Source organism: Anomalospiza imberbis, chromosome 15 (genome assembly GCF_031753505.1).
Source record: "Anomalospiza imberbis isolate Cuckoo-Finch-1a 21T00152 chromosome 15, ASM3175350v1, whole genome shotgun sequence".
Classification (NCBI taxonomy): domain Eukaryota; kingdom Metazoa; phylum Chordata; class Aves; order Passeriformes; family Viduidae; genus Anomalospiza; species Anomalospiza imberbis.
This window is the reverse complement of record NC_089695.1, coordinates 4,793,678-4,808,803: the sequence shown is the minus strand read 5'-3', so window position 1 is coordinate 4,808,803 and position 15,126 is coordinate 4,793,678. Positions and strand designations below refer to the sequence as shown.

The 15,126-nt window shown below is 40.5% G+C and overlaps 1 protein-coding gene across 20 annotated transcripts in view; it reads left to right on the top strand.

Annotated features, from left to right (window-relative positions):
- TENM2 (teneurin transmembrane protein 2) overlaps positions 1 to 15,126 on the top strand; it is a 1,085,256-nt gene that overhangs the window by 1,068,244 nt on the left and 1,886 nt on the right. For all 20 annotated transcript variants that reach the window (XM_068205619.1, XM_068205638.1, XM_068205636.1 and 17 more), the window contains 5 exons: positions 1,525 to 1,700; positions 3,237 to 3,472; positions 8,781 to 9,077; positions 9,948 to 11,562; positions 14,220 to 14,350. In XM_068205619.1, coding sequence (XP_068061720.1) covers positions 1,525 to 1,700; positions 3,237 to 3,472; positions 8,781 to 9,077; positions 9,948 to 11,562; positions 14,220 to 14,350 — 2,455 coding nt within the window. The remainder of the gene's footprint in view (positions 1 to 1,524; positions 1,701 to 3,236; positions 3,473 to 8,780; positions 9,078 to 9,947; positions 11,563 to 14,219; positions 14,351 to 15,126) is intronic.

Here is a 15,126-nt window from a genome sequence, read left to right as displayed (position 1 = left end):
AAATGAACACAGTGTATTATTGGTCCCTTTTAGTTCGCATGATGCTTTGTTTTATTGATTTCCTTCTTTGCCTAATACTTCCATTGGTTCTGGTTGGGCTTGTTGCTCCACAGGTGATTTTTTTCCTTCCCCCCAATATTCAGTTGAATGGGTGCAACCATTTGCAATGGATTTGAAAGTCATATATTTCGTTCATTTTAACTGAGGAGCCAATCCGTGTCTTAATTTTTTAGATATGCTGTACAGTTCAGGTGTCGTAGTCTGAGGTTTCTGAGTGTTTTAATTGTAAAGCCATGTTGAAAGCTCTGATTTTTTTTTTCATCTTTACAGCTAACCACAGCCTGCAATGAACTGAGCTAGCTCCATGGTACTAAATGTGCTCCTCTTCTCTTCTGTTACTCTCAGACAGTGCAATGGATTTACCAGTTCTCTTCCAGGCTTCCTGCATCTCCACATCCCAAGGATGACCAGTTGGTTTCAATCTTTACCTAAACTTTTCCCTTTATCTACACAGGACATTTTTTCTTGCCTTTCTGCTCTCTAGAAGCACCTGTGCTTTGGTAGCGGCTGGGTGAGAGACTTGCACGAGTAGAGAATTGAAGCAAGCAGAGTGTCAGACTGGAATGCTGATTTTATTTCAGGTCCCCATTTCTTGCCCTAAGATCCAAGGGACTGCTTCTTTAGCAAATGTATGCACACAACTAGAGCAGACTGCAGGAAAGGGGGAAAGGGTATGATTTGATTTCCAGCAGCATTCCTTCTTTCCCTCCTCCTCAGGCTTTATACCTCTAAAGAAATTTAACTCTGTAAAATCATGGAAAGTCTTTTTTTTTCTTTTTTTTTTCTTTTTTTTTTTCTTTTTTTTTTTTTATATTTATGCCTCTGGAGCATTTAACTCATTTTCTAAGGTCTATTCTGAGTGCTGACTGCTGCCCTTTGTGCAACTCCAACCTCTGTCCTGTGCTTTTCATCTTTCATCTTTATGATCCAAAATACTGACCCCAAAGTGTAGTTCAATACCACACATAAGATCTAAATGAAATTATAATGTTGTCAAGCTGATGTATATTTTAATACTTTATGGCAAGTTTATTCCTTGATATGTCACTCAAGACCATACTTAGTTTCCACTAGGTATTCAAAAGCAAATGTGCAGTTTATGCAATTGTTTATTGCAGTGTCCATCAGGAGTCCACTTCCTTAGAGTGAAATGCAACTATTAAAATGCAGACTAATTTACTAGTTATATTTGTTTGAGCCAGATATCACTCCGTATATTCATAATAATTTAATTCATTTAATACTTCAATGTAGTTACCCATGTAGTTGAGATCAGTATCTAAAAAATATTATTTCATCATTATAGACTCTTTCAAGAACAGAGAAATAGATATGGCCAGGATGTTCTTGAAAAGCTGTTTCAGTCTGGGTTTTTTGCACAAATGTGGTGCATTATTAATACATTGGGCATTGAAATGAACATATTTCCTCATGCTTTTTTGCTCTCACTAACTTTTCTATTAGCTATGATCATGAAGGGCGTCTGACCAATGTAACACGTCCCACTGGAGTGGTAACTAGCCTTCATCGAGAAATGGAAAAGTCCATTACCATCGACATTGAGAATTCTAATCGGGATGACGATGTCACGGTCATCACAAATCTCTCCTCTGTGGAGGCTTCCTATACAGTTGTTCAAGGTACCAAAGCACACTTCTCAGCACACTCCTAACCACACACACAGCCTGAGAAAGCAATTCACTAATTATTTGTGTCATTAGTACACTTATGAGCAGGGGGAAACCGTGTAAGGTTTGCAAGAAAAACTCCCAGAAAGCTTATTCCTAAAATGACAGGTCTTCAGGACAGGTAAGAGCTATTTTGCAGTCCTGCTTTGTGTCAAGTACATATGGTCACTGTCTGCTGGGGAAATTTAGTCCTGCCACTGCCTCCTGGGTCAGGGTCACTTCACCCACTTGCATATTCCTCTGTACTTCCCTGAAAAATTGATTCTGACTTCTGTGCCGCAGAGATGCTACCTGACTGCTGGATATGGCTGCTGGGGAGATCCTTCTGGAGAGGCTCAGGAAGCCTTGTAGTAGAAGAAATCTTTTGAATGCATACACTGCCATTAATTACAGTGTAGAAGAGTCAGGGCAGTGGATGGTGTGGTGCCAGAGATGGCCCTTCCAGGGACAGTGTACAGCCCGAGGGTGGCAGGAGGCAGCAGCAGCACAGGCTCAGAGTGTGTGTAGAGCATTCCAGCACCGCCCAGGCATTGTATCTGATAGAGTCAGTTATCAAATAGAGGCTGAAAGGGATTTGGTGAGTGATGGGGCTTTCAAATTAAGATATAATGTCACTGGAATGAGAATATCACCATCAAACAATTGTCTCCTCCTGACATAAATGTCAACATTTGTAGACTATTTTACCATGACAGGTCTGGTTACAAAGACTTAATTTCTCTTATACCAGATGATTAATTACGTAGATGCTGTCCTTCTGTCAGGCAAATATTGATGTGTTGCTGACAGCTGCACACTCTGGCACTCCTGGCTAAGAGGGGACTTGGCTGTGTCAAACAGCTGGAAGCATGGCCAGAGAAGCACAGGGTTGTTTCTGTAACTCTTCTCTGACAGAGGCCAGGTGTGCACATCAGGCCAGTGGGGATTTGGAGGGGAGGCAGGAGTGGGAGCCACTGTGGCTGCCAGCTTGCACTGCTGGAGCCTCACACCTTGAGGATTTAAAGCCATGCTGTAATTCTGTACAAGGCCTCTGCTTGGAGACAGTTTTTAAACAGAATGAAACAAAAAAGAAGAGGCACTTACTTCTTCCTACTTATAAAGAGTCCAGCAATCATCTTCTTTTTCTTTTTGTCCTGGAGTTTAATGCCTTGTTTATCCAGCAGTTCAGTTTTCAGGAGTTTTTGTTCATATCAGAAATAGATTACGTGGTTCAACACATATCACTGTGCATTTTGATTCACAATTAAGACTGAAGGGAAAACATAATGAAATAAACACAGTATCTCTCTGCAGGCTCACTGTTACACTACTGTTCTTTACATGAATCAGTAACATCTCTAATTTCCACCATAGTACCACGTAAATGGTAATTGCAAGCTGACTTCATTTAACATCAACAGGAGTGCAATAAAAAACCAATCAAATTAAGCTATATGTTTTCTTTATGACTGGAGTAGCTAAATTATTTTCTTTTCATTATTGCTGTAGATCAAGTGAGGAACAGCTACCAGCTCTGTAATAATGGTACTTTGAGAGTGATGTATGCCAATGGCATGAGCATTAGCTTTCACAGCGAACCTCATGTCCTGGCTGGGACTGTGACTCCCACCATAGGACGATGTAATATTTCTCTACCCATGGAAAATGGTTTAAACTCAATTGAATGGCGCCTGAGGAAGGAGCAGATTAAAGGCAAAGTGACGGTGTTTGGAAGAAAGCTCAGGGTAAGTAGAACCTGTTGTTACAATAATCACCTTTTCCTCTTTGGGCAGAAAATTAATGTTTTTATTTTGAAGGACATTACTTTTACTTGTTAAAAATGTACAACTCTGGGATTGTCCTTGGTGTGACTCTGTTTGAGAGCTTAGTTGGCTGCATGGGATCATCTGCTGCAATCAGCTATAGAGCTGCATTACTAAAAGTATTCCAAAAGAGATTGGGAAAAATACCTAAAATATTACAGAATCACAGAATCATCAATGTTAGAATAGACCTTCAAGATCATTTAGTCCAATCATTACCCCAGCCCCACTGTAATGCCCCAAACCATATCCCCAAAGGCCATATCCCAATGCCTCTGGAACACATCCAGAGATGGTGACTCCACCACCTTCCTGGGCAACATACTGCAATGCATGAACACTCTTTCAGTGAAAAAAGTTTTTCAAATATCTAATCTAAACCTCCCTTGGTGCAACTTCAGGCCATTTGATCTTTTCATTCCATTTGAGCTATGGCAGAAGATACTAACCCCCATCTTCCTAACTCCTTTCAGGGACTTGTAGAGAGCAATTAGGTCCCCCCAAACCAACTTTCTGCAGATTAAACACCCCCAGCTCCCTCAGCCACTCCTCAAAAGATGTATTCTAGAGCCTCCCCCAGCTTCATTGCCCTGTTGCTGCAAAACACTCTGCCTCTCACGGGGGTGGGAATGTGAGCACTCACCACTTGTAAAACTGCCAGGGCAGACTCACCCCAGCTGGTGCTGGGGAGCAAACACAGCTACAGCATTCTGCTGCTGTAAAATCCCCCTACAGACTCACTGAGACAGGCATGTTGTGTTTATTCCCTTTCCCAAATGGCAGATTGGAAAATAATTGCCATAATTACAAAATCGTAAGCACAGGATAAGGAAGACAGTCAGGTCATGTAATCCATCCCCTGCCAAATTAAAGATCTGCTGCAGCTGGATTAATCCCATTCGGTGCTTTGCTGGCCTGATTTTCACTGATTTTTTTTTGACTGGACTACTTCAGTATGTGCAGTTTTGGAAGGGATTTGAGATACTGGGCAGAAAACAAATGTAGTGCTGATCAAGTCCTCATTCTTTTAGCAATTCTTTCAACATCACTAAAGACAAGATACAGTTCAGTGTGTTCAAGATCACATAGCAAATGCAATATACGTAAGCAATTATGTAGTGATTTACAAAAAAATAGACTTGGATGTTAATTTTTTTATATTTTCCTATTGCTAGCATCTAATTCCCAGTGTTGAGTTGACAAATCTTTTCTTATTCTCTCAAATGCTCAGAATGTACTTATTGGGGAGAGGGGGAAGGTTGGACAAAAAAAATTGAATGAGATTAGCAGCTAATCCTTAATGACTAAATTTCATGTCTGTGTAATTGATTTTTGATGTGTTGACCTGCAGCAGTTGATTGGAAGTGGAAAACAGATCAGCTCTGCATTTTGACTAGGTGTTGTTCAAAATAAAAATAAATAGGATGCTGAAATGAAACTGCAGTAATCCTAATTCTCAATACTAAAAATTTAATAGAGGTACTTGTGGTAATTAGCGGAAGTTAAACTTCTTAGTGCTGAAACCTTGCCTGAGATAGGTTTTCTGAGATTGGTTTTCTTGCATCATGTTTATGCAAATCAAAACAATGCTTTATCTAGCAACACCTCAACATTTAATTGTCTGGTGTTAGTTCCTGTAAGAATAATCACATATCCATTTAGCTCTTTTAAATGAAAATCACTATGAGATTATCACAGGTTGAGTGGACTGAAAATGAAATTTGAAAATGAAGGAGAAAGCATAGAATTTATTTGCATCTCATTTATTCCAATTCATCTTTATAAATTGTTTAGTGAACGAAGCAGAGCAAGTGTGTTGGAATGCTGTGGGGAGCGGGTGGCAGGCAGGGGCAGCTGTGGCACATAGTGACACAGAGCAGGGCACTGCTGCAGAGCTGGCAGAGCACCAGGGCCACCTCCTGGAGCCCCAGTTCACAATCGGTGTGACTGGAGGGTTGGGCATTCTTTGTGATTCACCTCTTGGCTGAGTACTTCACCTTGCAGCACCCTGAGGAATATTTGCTGGAGCGCACACCCCTCTGCTTCAGTAGCAAAAGGGGGCTTATAAAAAGATGGGGAGATACTTTGTTTTGGGCTCTGTTGTGATAGCACAAGGTGTGGCAGCTTTATCTAAAAGAGGCTAGATTTAAAGTAGTGATACAGAATTTTTTTTTGGTGATGTGGTGAGGCACTGGCACGGGTTGCCCAGAGCAGTGGTAGGTGCCCCATTCCTGGAAGCATTGCAGGCGAGGTTGGCAGGGCTCTGCACAGCCCGGTGCAGTTGAAGATGTCCCTGCTCAGTGCAGAAGGGTTGCACTGGTTGATTCACAGGTCCCTTCCAACCCAAAGTGCTGGCTGGTTGTGTGAGCCCTCACGCAGTGGTGCTGCCTGAGCCCAGGCTCTGCCCACCCTGCTTTAGGCACATCCCAGCCACACCTGTTGGAATCTGCACACCTGCCTGGGCACATTTCATGAACCTGGGTGTCGTCACAGGCCCCCAGCCGGGGAATACTTAGCATTGACTCCATGATTGCAGAAGGCTGATCAATTGCTTTATTATCTCATCTATCCTCTATTATACTATACTGGTTAAGAAACTCAGTAACCCTTACAGCCAGTCTGATACAGCTTTGACCTAATTGGTCAAGCCATCCAAACACCATCCAGTGTCCAATTAAGAAATCACCCTTTGGTAAACAAATCTCCATGACACGTTCCACATGTGCACAACAGCAGGTGCAACAAGTGGAGATAAGAATTGGTTCTCATTCTTTTCTCTGATCTTCTCACAGCCTTCCCCGGGACAATGCCTGGGAAAGTTGGGCATTGCTGTCTGTGGCCAGAGAGCTGCTGCTACACCTGGGAAAGGCACTGCACCTTTATCTTAACCCACTCACTGTCTGCTGCTGTTTGATGCACCACACATTCAGTGTCTTGCTGTAGTTTCAGATAAAGTCCTGCTGAGATTCGTGTCTGAAGGGTTTATATGATGGAGCAGCATCATGTAAGTGATTTCTGTGGCCAGACCTTTCCAAGGCACAAAGGACTCGTCCCTACGGCCACTTGAGCAGCAGCCAAGGGAAAACCAGATTTGCACATGGGCAGTGAACAAAAGAGAAAAGGCCTGTCGAGTAATCTGCAGTTGTGATACCTGGGACTGCTCTCAGTGTTCCCAGGAAGGATGGGAATTAGTCAGCCTGTTTGGGTTCCTATATAATTAATATGATACTACAATTACAGTCCCTGGTTTTACTTATTTTACAAATGCAAATGAAGGTACTGAATTATTCAAGCAGGTGATGTTTGTGTGTGCATCTCTGAGTGATATTTGCATGTGTGCGTGGCTCTTGTGTGTGTAATCATTTTTAAAACCCTACTAATTTTGTTTTCTGTGGCAAAGCCAAATAACTGTTGTAATGTTTTTGAAAAAAGAGAGGATACCTAGAGTCAGACTTTCCTTCATGCAGATTACTATTGCAGTTACTGTAATGGAGGGAACAAAACCCAGAAATCCTGACTGATTTATGAAGCTTCAGAAGTTACAAAAAACCAAAACAAAATCGCAAAGCTAAAATTCAGTTCATAATCTTTCTGAAAGACTTTTTTTGTCTTTTAGAAAATCTGCTCACCCTTAAGAAATTGGGCTATTTCAGTCATACATTAACCCTTCAATTCTATAGCTAAATGTTTTTTGAGAGGTCAAAGCTCTCTTCTGCTCATGAAAAGGGTTTTTTTAATGTGTCTGCCATCAGGGCTGATCCTACAAAACAAGAGTAACCAGTTGAGAAACTACTGATGCTGAGTTTGGCTTCCCTGGCTTTATTTTCATTGCAATGGGAGAGCAGAATATGACTTGTTTTGCCCCAAGGTGTTTTAAGAAAAATACTCTGTCTTTTCTGTGAATCACAGGGCAAGTTGTTGCTGGGATAACCTTTGGGAAAACCTACAGGAAAGAGCCTTTTTTTTCCCTAGTAATTGCCCACTAAGGAAATGCAAACTGTTAAAGAGATTAATTTCATTAATGGAAAAAATTAGGATAATGAGCAATAATTTGAAATAATTATTTCTTTGCAAACACAAAACTGTATTAATTTTAAATGTGTCTGTATAACTGAATTTCTACTGAGTTGGTTGGGATGGGAATTGGGTTTACCCCTGCCAGTGAATATATCTCAGAATAATTTTTATATCCTCAAGAAAGGCTCAGGGTTAATTTACATATTGTTTGATGTACAGTTTAATTTTGGATAAGAGGAAACGTGTTATCAAAGCCACTGTAAAATATAAGCTAAAGAACAAATTCCCAGAAAATTATGAATACTTTTAAAGTAGTCATTGCTCTGAAATTATATCTAATTTAAAAACTTCTACTTTATTAGTGATGCATCTAAAATTAAATTACTTAAGAAGCTTTATCAGATTACAGCATTAGCCTGAGTTCTATGGCTTACCCCCCAGTGAATATATCTATGGATCTCTCATTATAGCACTATCCCTAGAAGCCTCCCCATTTTGCATTCTTATTCTCCTTTGCCTCTGTTTTGCTCTTTTATTTTAAATAAATAAATAAATAAATATGCCACCGAAACACTTCATGCTGTACTTTGAATGAAAATTATAACAAAGAAAGCGGGGGGAAAAAAAGAAAAATATTTAACTTAATTATTTAGCATCCTTGCTTTCAACACTAGAAGTCCATCTTTCCCAGCCTGTATGATCAGAATTTTTAAGCCCATCCCAAGTAAAGGATCTATTGAATATTTGGAAAGTAAATGATGAAAACATTAAATTAATTCTAAGCAGGGTGTTGCAATTATAGAAGCCAAGTGGCTAAACCTCAGTAAAGATAAAAAAATTTTGATGGCGGAAGTACAAAAATAAAGGAATAGTAGAAAATAGAAAAACAGAATAAGTAATAAAATATTCCATGCAAAATAATTTGTTTCTCTGCACTTTAAGATCTAGGTGTGCAGAATGTCTCTCTGTTCTGACCACAAGGGAATTTTTTTACTGTTGGATATCATCTCCCATATTGCAGTGAGATGGGATATACCCCAGTAAAACCCCAAATTATTTGAATATACTACCAAGTAGAAAGCAAAAGCCAGTTACCAGGAACCCCACACTTTTCACAAAGGATTTCCCTCTTGGGCATCCTGTTTCCCCGCTGTAAGCACCGAGGGCCGGTGTGCCCAGCGCGCGCTGAGCGCAGCCTCCTTCCCTCACGCAGGTGCACGGCAGGAACTTGCTGTCCATCGACTACGACCGCAACATCCGCACGGAGAAGATCTACGATGACCACCGCAAATTCACGCTGCGCATCATCTACGACCAGCTGGGCCGGCCCTTCCTCTGGCTGCCCAGCAGCGGCCTGGCTGCTGTCAACGTGTCCTATTTCCTCAACGGGCGCCTGGCAGGGCTGCAGCGCGGGGCCATGAGCGAGAGGACAGACATCGACAAGCAGGGCAGGATCGTGTCGCGCATGTTCGCCGACGGCAAAGTGTGGAGCTACACCTACCTGGAAAACGTAGGTGGTGTCGTGTCGCCTCCTGGCATGAGCTGCAAGGACACAAAGTTTTGTTTGGCTTCATGGCACGTAAATCACGCACACCAGCTAGCTAAGATTTGATGTATCCCAGCTGTTAGCCATCCCTGGTCTCAAAATTCCTTATTTTTCAGTTAGTCAGTTGAATATGACTAATTCTCAATAGGAAATATTTTGTTCATGGTTTTTGTCTTTTGATATTTTCCTGCCATAGAGTGGCAATAAATTAACACAAAGTATTGTGCTTAATTAAGTCCAAAAATGCATGACTAAACCTGACAAAAGGTTCATGTAGAAACAGGTAATTCATCTCTAATTGTTACTTATTAAATGAATGTATGGTAGTGCATTTTTACTTAGCCTAATTAGCACACTTCAGTCATAAAAGTGTCTTAAATACTGCAAAATTGCATATTGTTTTTCCTTTCCCTTCTTGTTGTTCTAAGTAAACCGGAGCTGATGCTCTCTCCTTAGTTTCTCACATATTTCACAGTAACAGTTGTGAATTACAACTGCTGGCAGAAAGATAAATCAAGTCATTTATCTAACTCCTCTGCATCCCTCAGGAAAAAAAAAAAGGAAAATAAAAAAAAGTCCTCCTACAGGGAGGACAGCTCACAGGTTGCTAACCTACACTTTCTCTGGAGTGTCAGGCTATTGATTTCCAAGGAGCAGATCCTCTCATCTAGCAACCTGACAATATTCCTGAGCAGCTCTGTGCCCCTGACTAATGTATCTGATTCCCTCTGTACTCATTTAACATTAGTGGCTCTCCAGTAAACTCTGCTTCAGTTCCCTCTCTCAGGCCACATGCTGATAGCTGCTCACGGTTTGTTGTTGTTTCCCCTGCAGTCGATGGTGCTGCTGCTGCAGAGTCAGCGACAGTACATCTTCGAGTACGACTCCTCGGACCGCCTGCACGCCGTCACCATGCCCAGCGTGGCTCGGCACAGCATGTCCACTCACACCTCTGTGGGCTACATCAGGAACATCTACAACCCCCCCGAAAGCAATGCCTCCATCATTTTTGATTACAGCGATGACGGGAGGATTCTGAAAACATCCTTTTTAGGTACCGGCCGGCAAGTCTTCTACAAGTATGGAAAGCTATCCAAGCTGTCTGAAATTGTTTATGACAGCACGGCAGTTACTTTTGGATACGACGAAACTACAGGTGTCCTAAAAATGGTGAATTTGCAAAGTGGAGGATTTTCTTGTACTATTCGCTATCGGAAAATTGGTCCTCTTGTTGACAAACAAATCTACAGGTTCTCTGAAGAAGGAATGGTCAATGCTAGGTTTGATTATACGTATCATGACAACAGCTTCCGAATCGCAAGCATCAAACCCATCATAAGTGAGACACCTCTTCCAGTTGACCTTTACCGTTATGATGAGATTTCTGGCAAAGTGGAGCATTTTGGCAAATTTGGAGTTATTTATTATGATATTAACCAAATTATCACCACAGCAGTTATGACGCTGAGCAAGCACTTTGACACCCACGGGCGCATTAAGGAAGTGCAGTACGAAATGTTCCGGTCCCTGATGTACTGGATGACCGTGCAGTACGACAGCATGGGAAGGGTGACCAAAAGAGAGCTCAAACTCGGTCCCTACGCCAACACAACCAAGTACACCTATGATTACGATGGAGATGGGCAACTGCAGAGCGTGGCAGTCAATGACAGGCCCACCTGGCGCTACAGCTATGACCTGAATGGGAACCTCCACCTCCTGAATCCTGGAAACAGCGTCCGACTGATGCCGCTGCGCTACGACCTCCGGGACAGGATCACGCGCCTGGGTGACATCCCCTACAAGATCGACGACGACGGGTTCCTGTGGCAGCGGGGTGCGGATGTGTTTGAGTACAACTCCAAAGGGCTCCTGACAAGAGCTTACAACAAAGCAAATGGGTGGAGTGTTCAGTACCGCTACGACGGACTGGGCCGAAGGGCTTCCTGCAAGACCAACCTGGGGCATCATCTACAGTACTTTTACGCCGACCTTCACAATCCAACAAGGGTAACTCATGTCTACAATCATTCCAACTCAGAAATTACCTCTTTGTACTACGATCTGCAAGGCCACCTCTTTGCAATGGAGAGCAGCAGTGGGGAAGAGTATTATGTGGCCTCTGATAACACAGGCACTCCACTAGCTGTGTTCAGCATCAATGGCCTCATGATCAAGCAGCTCCAGTACACGGCCTATGGGGAGATCTATTACGACTCTAACCCAGATTTCCAGCTGGTCATTGGGTTCCATGGAGGGCTGTATGATCCTTTAACCAAACTCGTGCATTTTACCCAAAGGGACTATGATGTTTTGGCTGGGCGCTGGACATCTCCTGATTACACCATGTGGAAAAATATTGGCCAAGAACCTGCTCCTTTCAACCTGTACATGTTCAAGAGTAACAACCCTCTCAGCAATGAACTGGATCTAAAGAATTATGTAACAGGTGAGACTTCTTCACATTTATAATACATAACACTACAGCTTGGAAGCTGATTTGGGAAAGAAACACAGCTTCTCCTTACAAGCCCTTTGCTCAATCCTCACACCAAGTTTGGGCCATTTTCCTCTCTTGGCTATGAAAAGAAGGGGCTATTTCTGATTCCTTGGTAATGCTCTTCCCTGAAAAAAGGGCTCTAAGTGAGAAGCCATGATGAATTATGGTGGGAAAAAAATAAATATAAGTTTGTCTGAATATAAAATTTCAGCACAGCCATAGTGCTCTTCCTATTGAAGTAGTACTGTATGAAGATGTGTTCATTCTAATTCTGTACCAAGAAAAGTGAAGTCATGTATAGGAATCACTGGCAGGTTGGTTCAGAATCACAAACCAGAACTGCTCTGATCTCTTTCTTTCAGGACTACTTTCAAAATTAACTACTGTCTGAACTCATGGGCACATTACGAATTAGCACCAAGAATGGATTTAATTAGACCTCTTTTTCCCATTTAACTTTTAATATGCAAACAGTCTTTAGTCTTTAAAATTAAATCCTTGATGTTTTTTAAGATTATTTCATCCTAAAGACTAATAAATGTTATGGATTTTGTGAAGCAGAGAAACAAAAGTAGTTTTGATCACATCTATTAGAATTGGGTAAAACTTGTAACCCTTTCTTAATTAGGAATAATTTTTCACTTAGTAACATCACACAGTACTTGAACTAGCTGCTGGCAGTTTCTAAAAGAAAAGGTAATTAATATGTCTTCAGGAAAAGCTTTTTTTCAGAATTAAATATGCAGTATACAATAATTAGAGTAGTGATACCATTTTTAAAAAGGAATTATCTTAATTTTAGCAGTAATTTGAATTTCAAGAAAAGTGTGCATTTCCTTCAAAGAAAATCATAACACGTTTCATTAGTAAATTGCAACCTAACAGTAGGTGTAACACACCAGAGGTTCTAGTGGAGCAACTTTGCAATTAGGAGATAATGTGATTTGTATCTGATAGTGTGAAAATACTGATGACTAAAATTACCTTGTTGTCCTAAATTTAACAAAAGTCCTATTTTCATCCACTACCCTTTGATTTTGATTTTCAACATCATCATAATATGTTTTACTACATTCTGAAATTGTATTTATTTAATTTATCCATCCATTGGATTAAATCGAATAAGATAAATAGCATTTAGGGACAACACACACACCTTGTAGTCTGTAAAAATACTTCATCGGTGATACAAATATTTGTTGCTGTAGGACTGAACAGATTATATAAGACAAGAAGTGATTATGGTGGCACCTTTGTTGTCGTAGTTAAAAAAAAAAATAAAAACAGAAAGAGAGAACAAAACAAAACACCAAAAACTCTCCCCCCACTGTCCATTCTTACTGTTAACCCCTGACGTGGCTTTATTCACAGGTTTTGCTGGAAACAAATTTCTGTAGCAGTTGCAGTGCTGCAAAGCATATTAGCTCAGCAAAATAGTAACTGTTTTGTATATAGGTCCTCCTCTGGTTTCTGTGGAATTAGAGCAGCTGAAGTGTATTGTTCAGGAGATACTACTTTACCATAAAATAAAATTGAAGCCTTATGAGGAACAGTAACCCTGTGCAGTCCAAAGGTTCAGGAAAAATACAGCAGGCACTGTGTGATGGAAGATGGATACAGATACCTTGTAGAGGCAGAGTATTTTAGAGTCTTATTTTAGAGGCAGAATGGCTAAGAAAAAAAAAATACTTTTGGGCAAAACAGGCTTTGCAACAGCTCAGCTCACAGAAGTGGCAATAGCAGCATCAGGAGCCAGTATAGGCCAGTGAGGAGAGATGGCCACTGGGAAAGACAGGAGAGATTTTTAAGCAAAAAGTATTAATTCAGGGAACAGGAAATGTAAAATGGGGTCATGGATTCATTTTTTGTTAAAAGAGTTATCATTTGGATAACTAAAATACTTAATTAGTTCTTAATACCTGCTGAGTGAGAATTACTGTTATTAATTTAGTTACTTAGCTTTTACAGCTAGATCTGAGGATAGAGTTTTCGTTGTTGAACCCACATCTGGAACTGGCTGAGGCTCACCTCAGAACTGAGCTGTAACCCTCCCACACAGCTCCTACTTTCCCTGGAGGGATGGGGAGGATATTTTTGTTGCCTAAATTTAGACATCTGATTTACAAATCTAGCTTCTCACTGCTTTTAATGGAGCCTCCTGAGACCTGATGACAGCTGATAGAAGTAGGACATAGAAGAGAAGTCAAGTCTTTCCCCAAAGGACTTTTTAAAGTGTTAACCGAATAATATATCATTATACAATACAGTTTATAGGTTACATATAGTAGCCATATCAGAAAGTGTCAGAGATGGAACAAGTACTGTTTACTGTGAAATATTTGGATAATTCATGTGTTTTGATGGAAAGTAATGAAAGAGCTGGTATATCCCTGATGATTTATTTAGGGTAAATTTAATGCAGTTTTTCCTGTGCCTGTTCATGGTGGATTGCTACAGTTCTGTAAAGTTCCACACTATAATATTAATTGTGACTTCAGTTACTACTTGAAATTAAGGATGTCAAAATTGGATTTACTATTTTTTTTATTTTCTCTATTTGTTAAACACATTTGTTTCTCACTTAGCTGCTTTCTTTCAATTTTTAGATGTCAAGAGCTGGTTGGTGATGTTTGGATTTCAGCTTAGCAACATCATTCCTGGCTTCCCTAGAGCAAAAATGTACTTTGTGTCACCGCCATATGAGCTGTCTGAGAGTCAAGCATGTGAAAATGGACAGGTAGGCAGAAAGATAAAATTACTTTTTTGGATAAATTTGCCCCAGTCTATGGATGGAATCATGGGTCTTCTGTAGTTACAGCAGAAGGCCAAGCACTTAATTCAGTGTAAAGTGAAGTGAGTATAGCTACATTTTACACTAATGAACATATGCCTTTCTTGCCAGCCTTCGTTGCTATCATAATTGCAGTGTCATTAGTTTGTCCTTTATTGAGTTATTCCTTGATTAACAAGTTGTAACTCGATTAACTTGATTAGCAATGACAAAGGGAGACTTTGTCAGGGTAATTTATCATCTGTTGTACCTTTGGTAAAACCATCCTAATAATGTACTTCAACAAACTTAGGTTGGTACTTGCTTTACTAGTAAAAAAGGATTCTACTTCTCTACCCTGGAAGAGGTTTTCTTACAATGTTTTGTCATTTTTCTAGTTAGAGGTTTTGATTTGCTACTCCATTTAACTTCAGTTGCAGCATTCGTACTTGTCAGGTTAAGGGTGAGCAATAGTATGTGGGTTGAAGTTTCATAATAAATAAATTCCAGCCCATTTAATAAACTTCGGAAGAGTACTAGGCCAATTCCAAACCTACTATTTGCTAGGCTTATTTCATCTTTGTGGTAATACAATAGAAATAATCGTGTAAACCTAAATATACCACTTTCCCAGGCTTCCAGAGTCTAAACCCCTCTTCAGGAATTGCTTTGGTGCTTTTGAGCCCAAATTTCATCTATTTACAAAAAAGTTTATATTCATAAGCAGTTTAGTTATATTTACT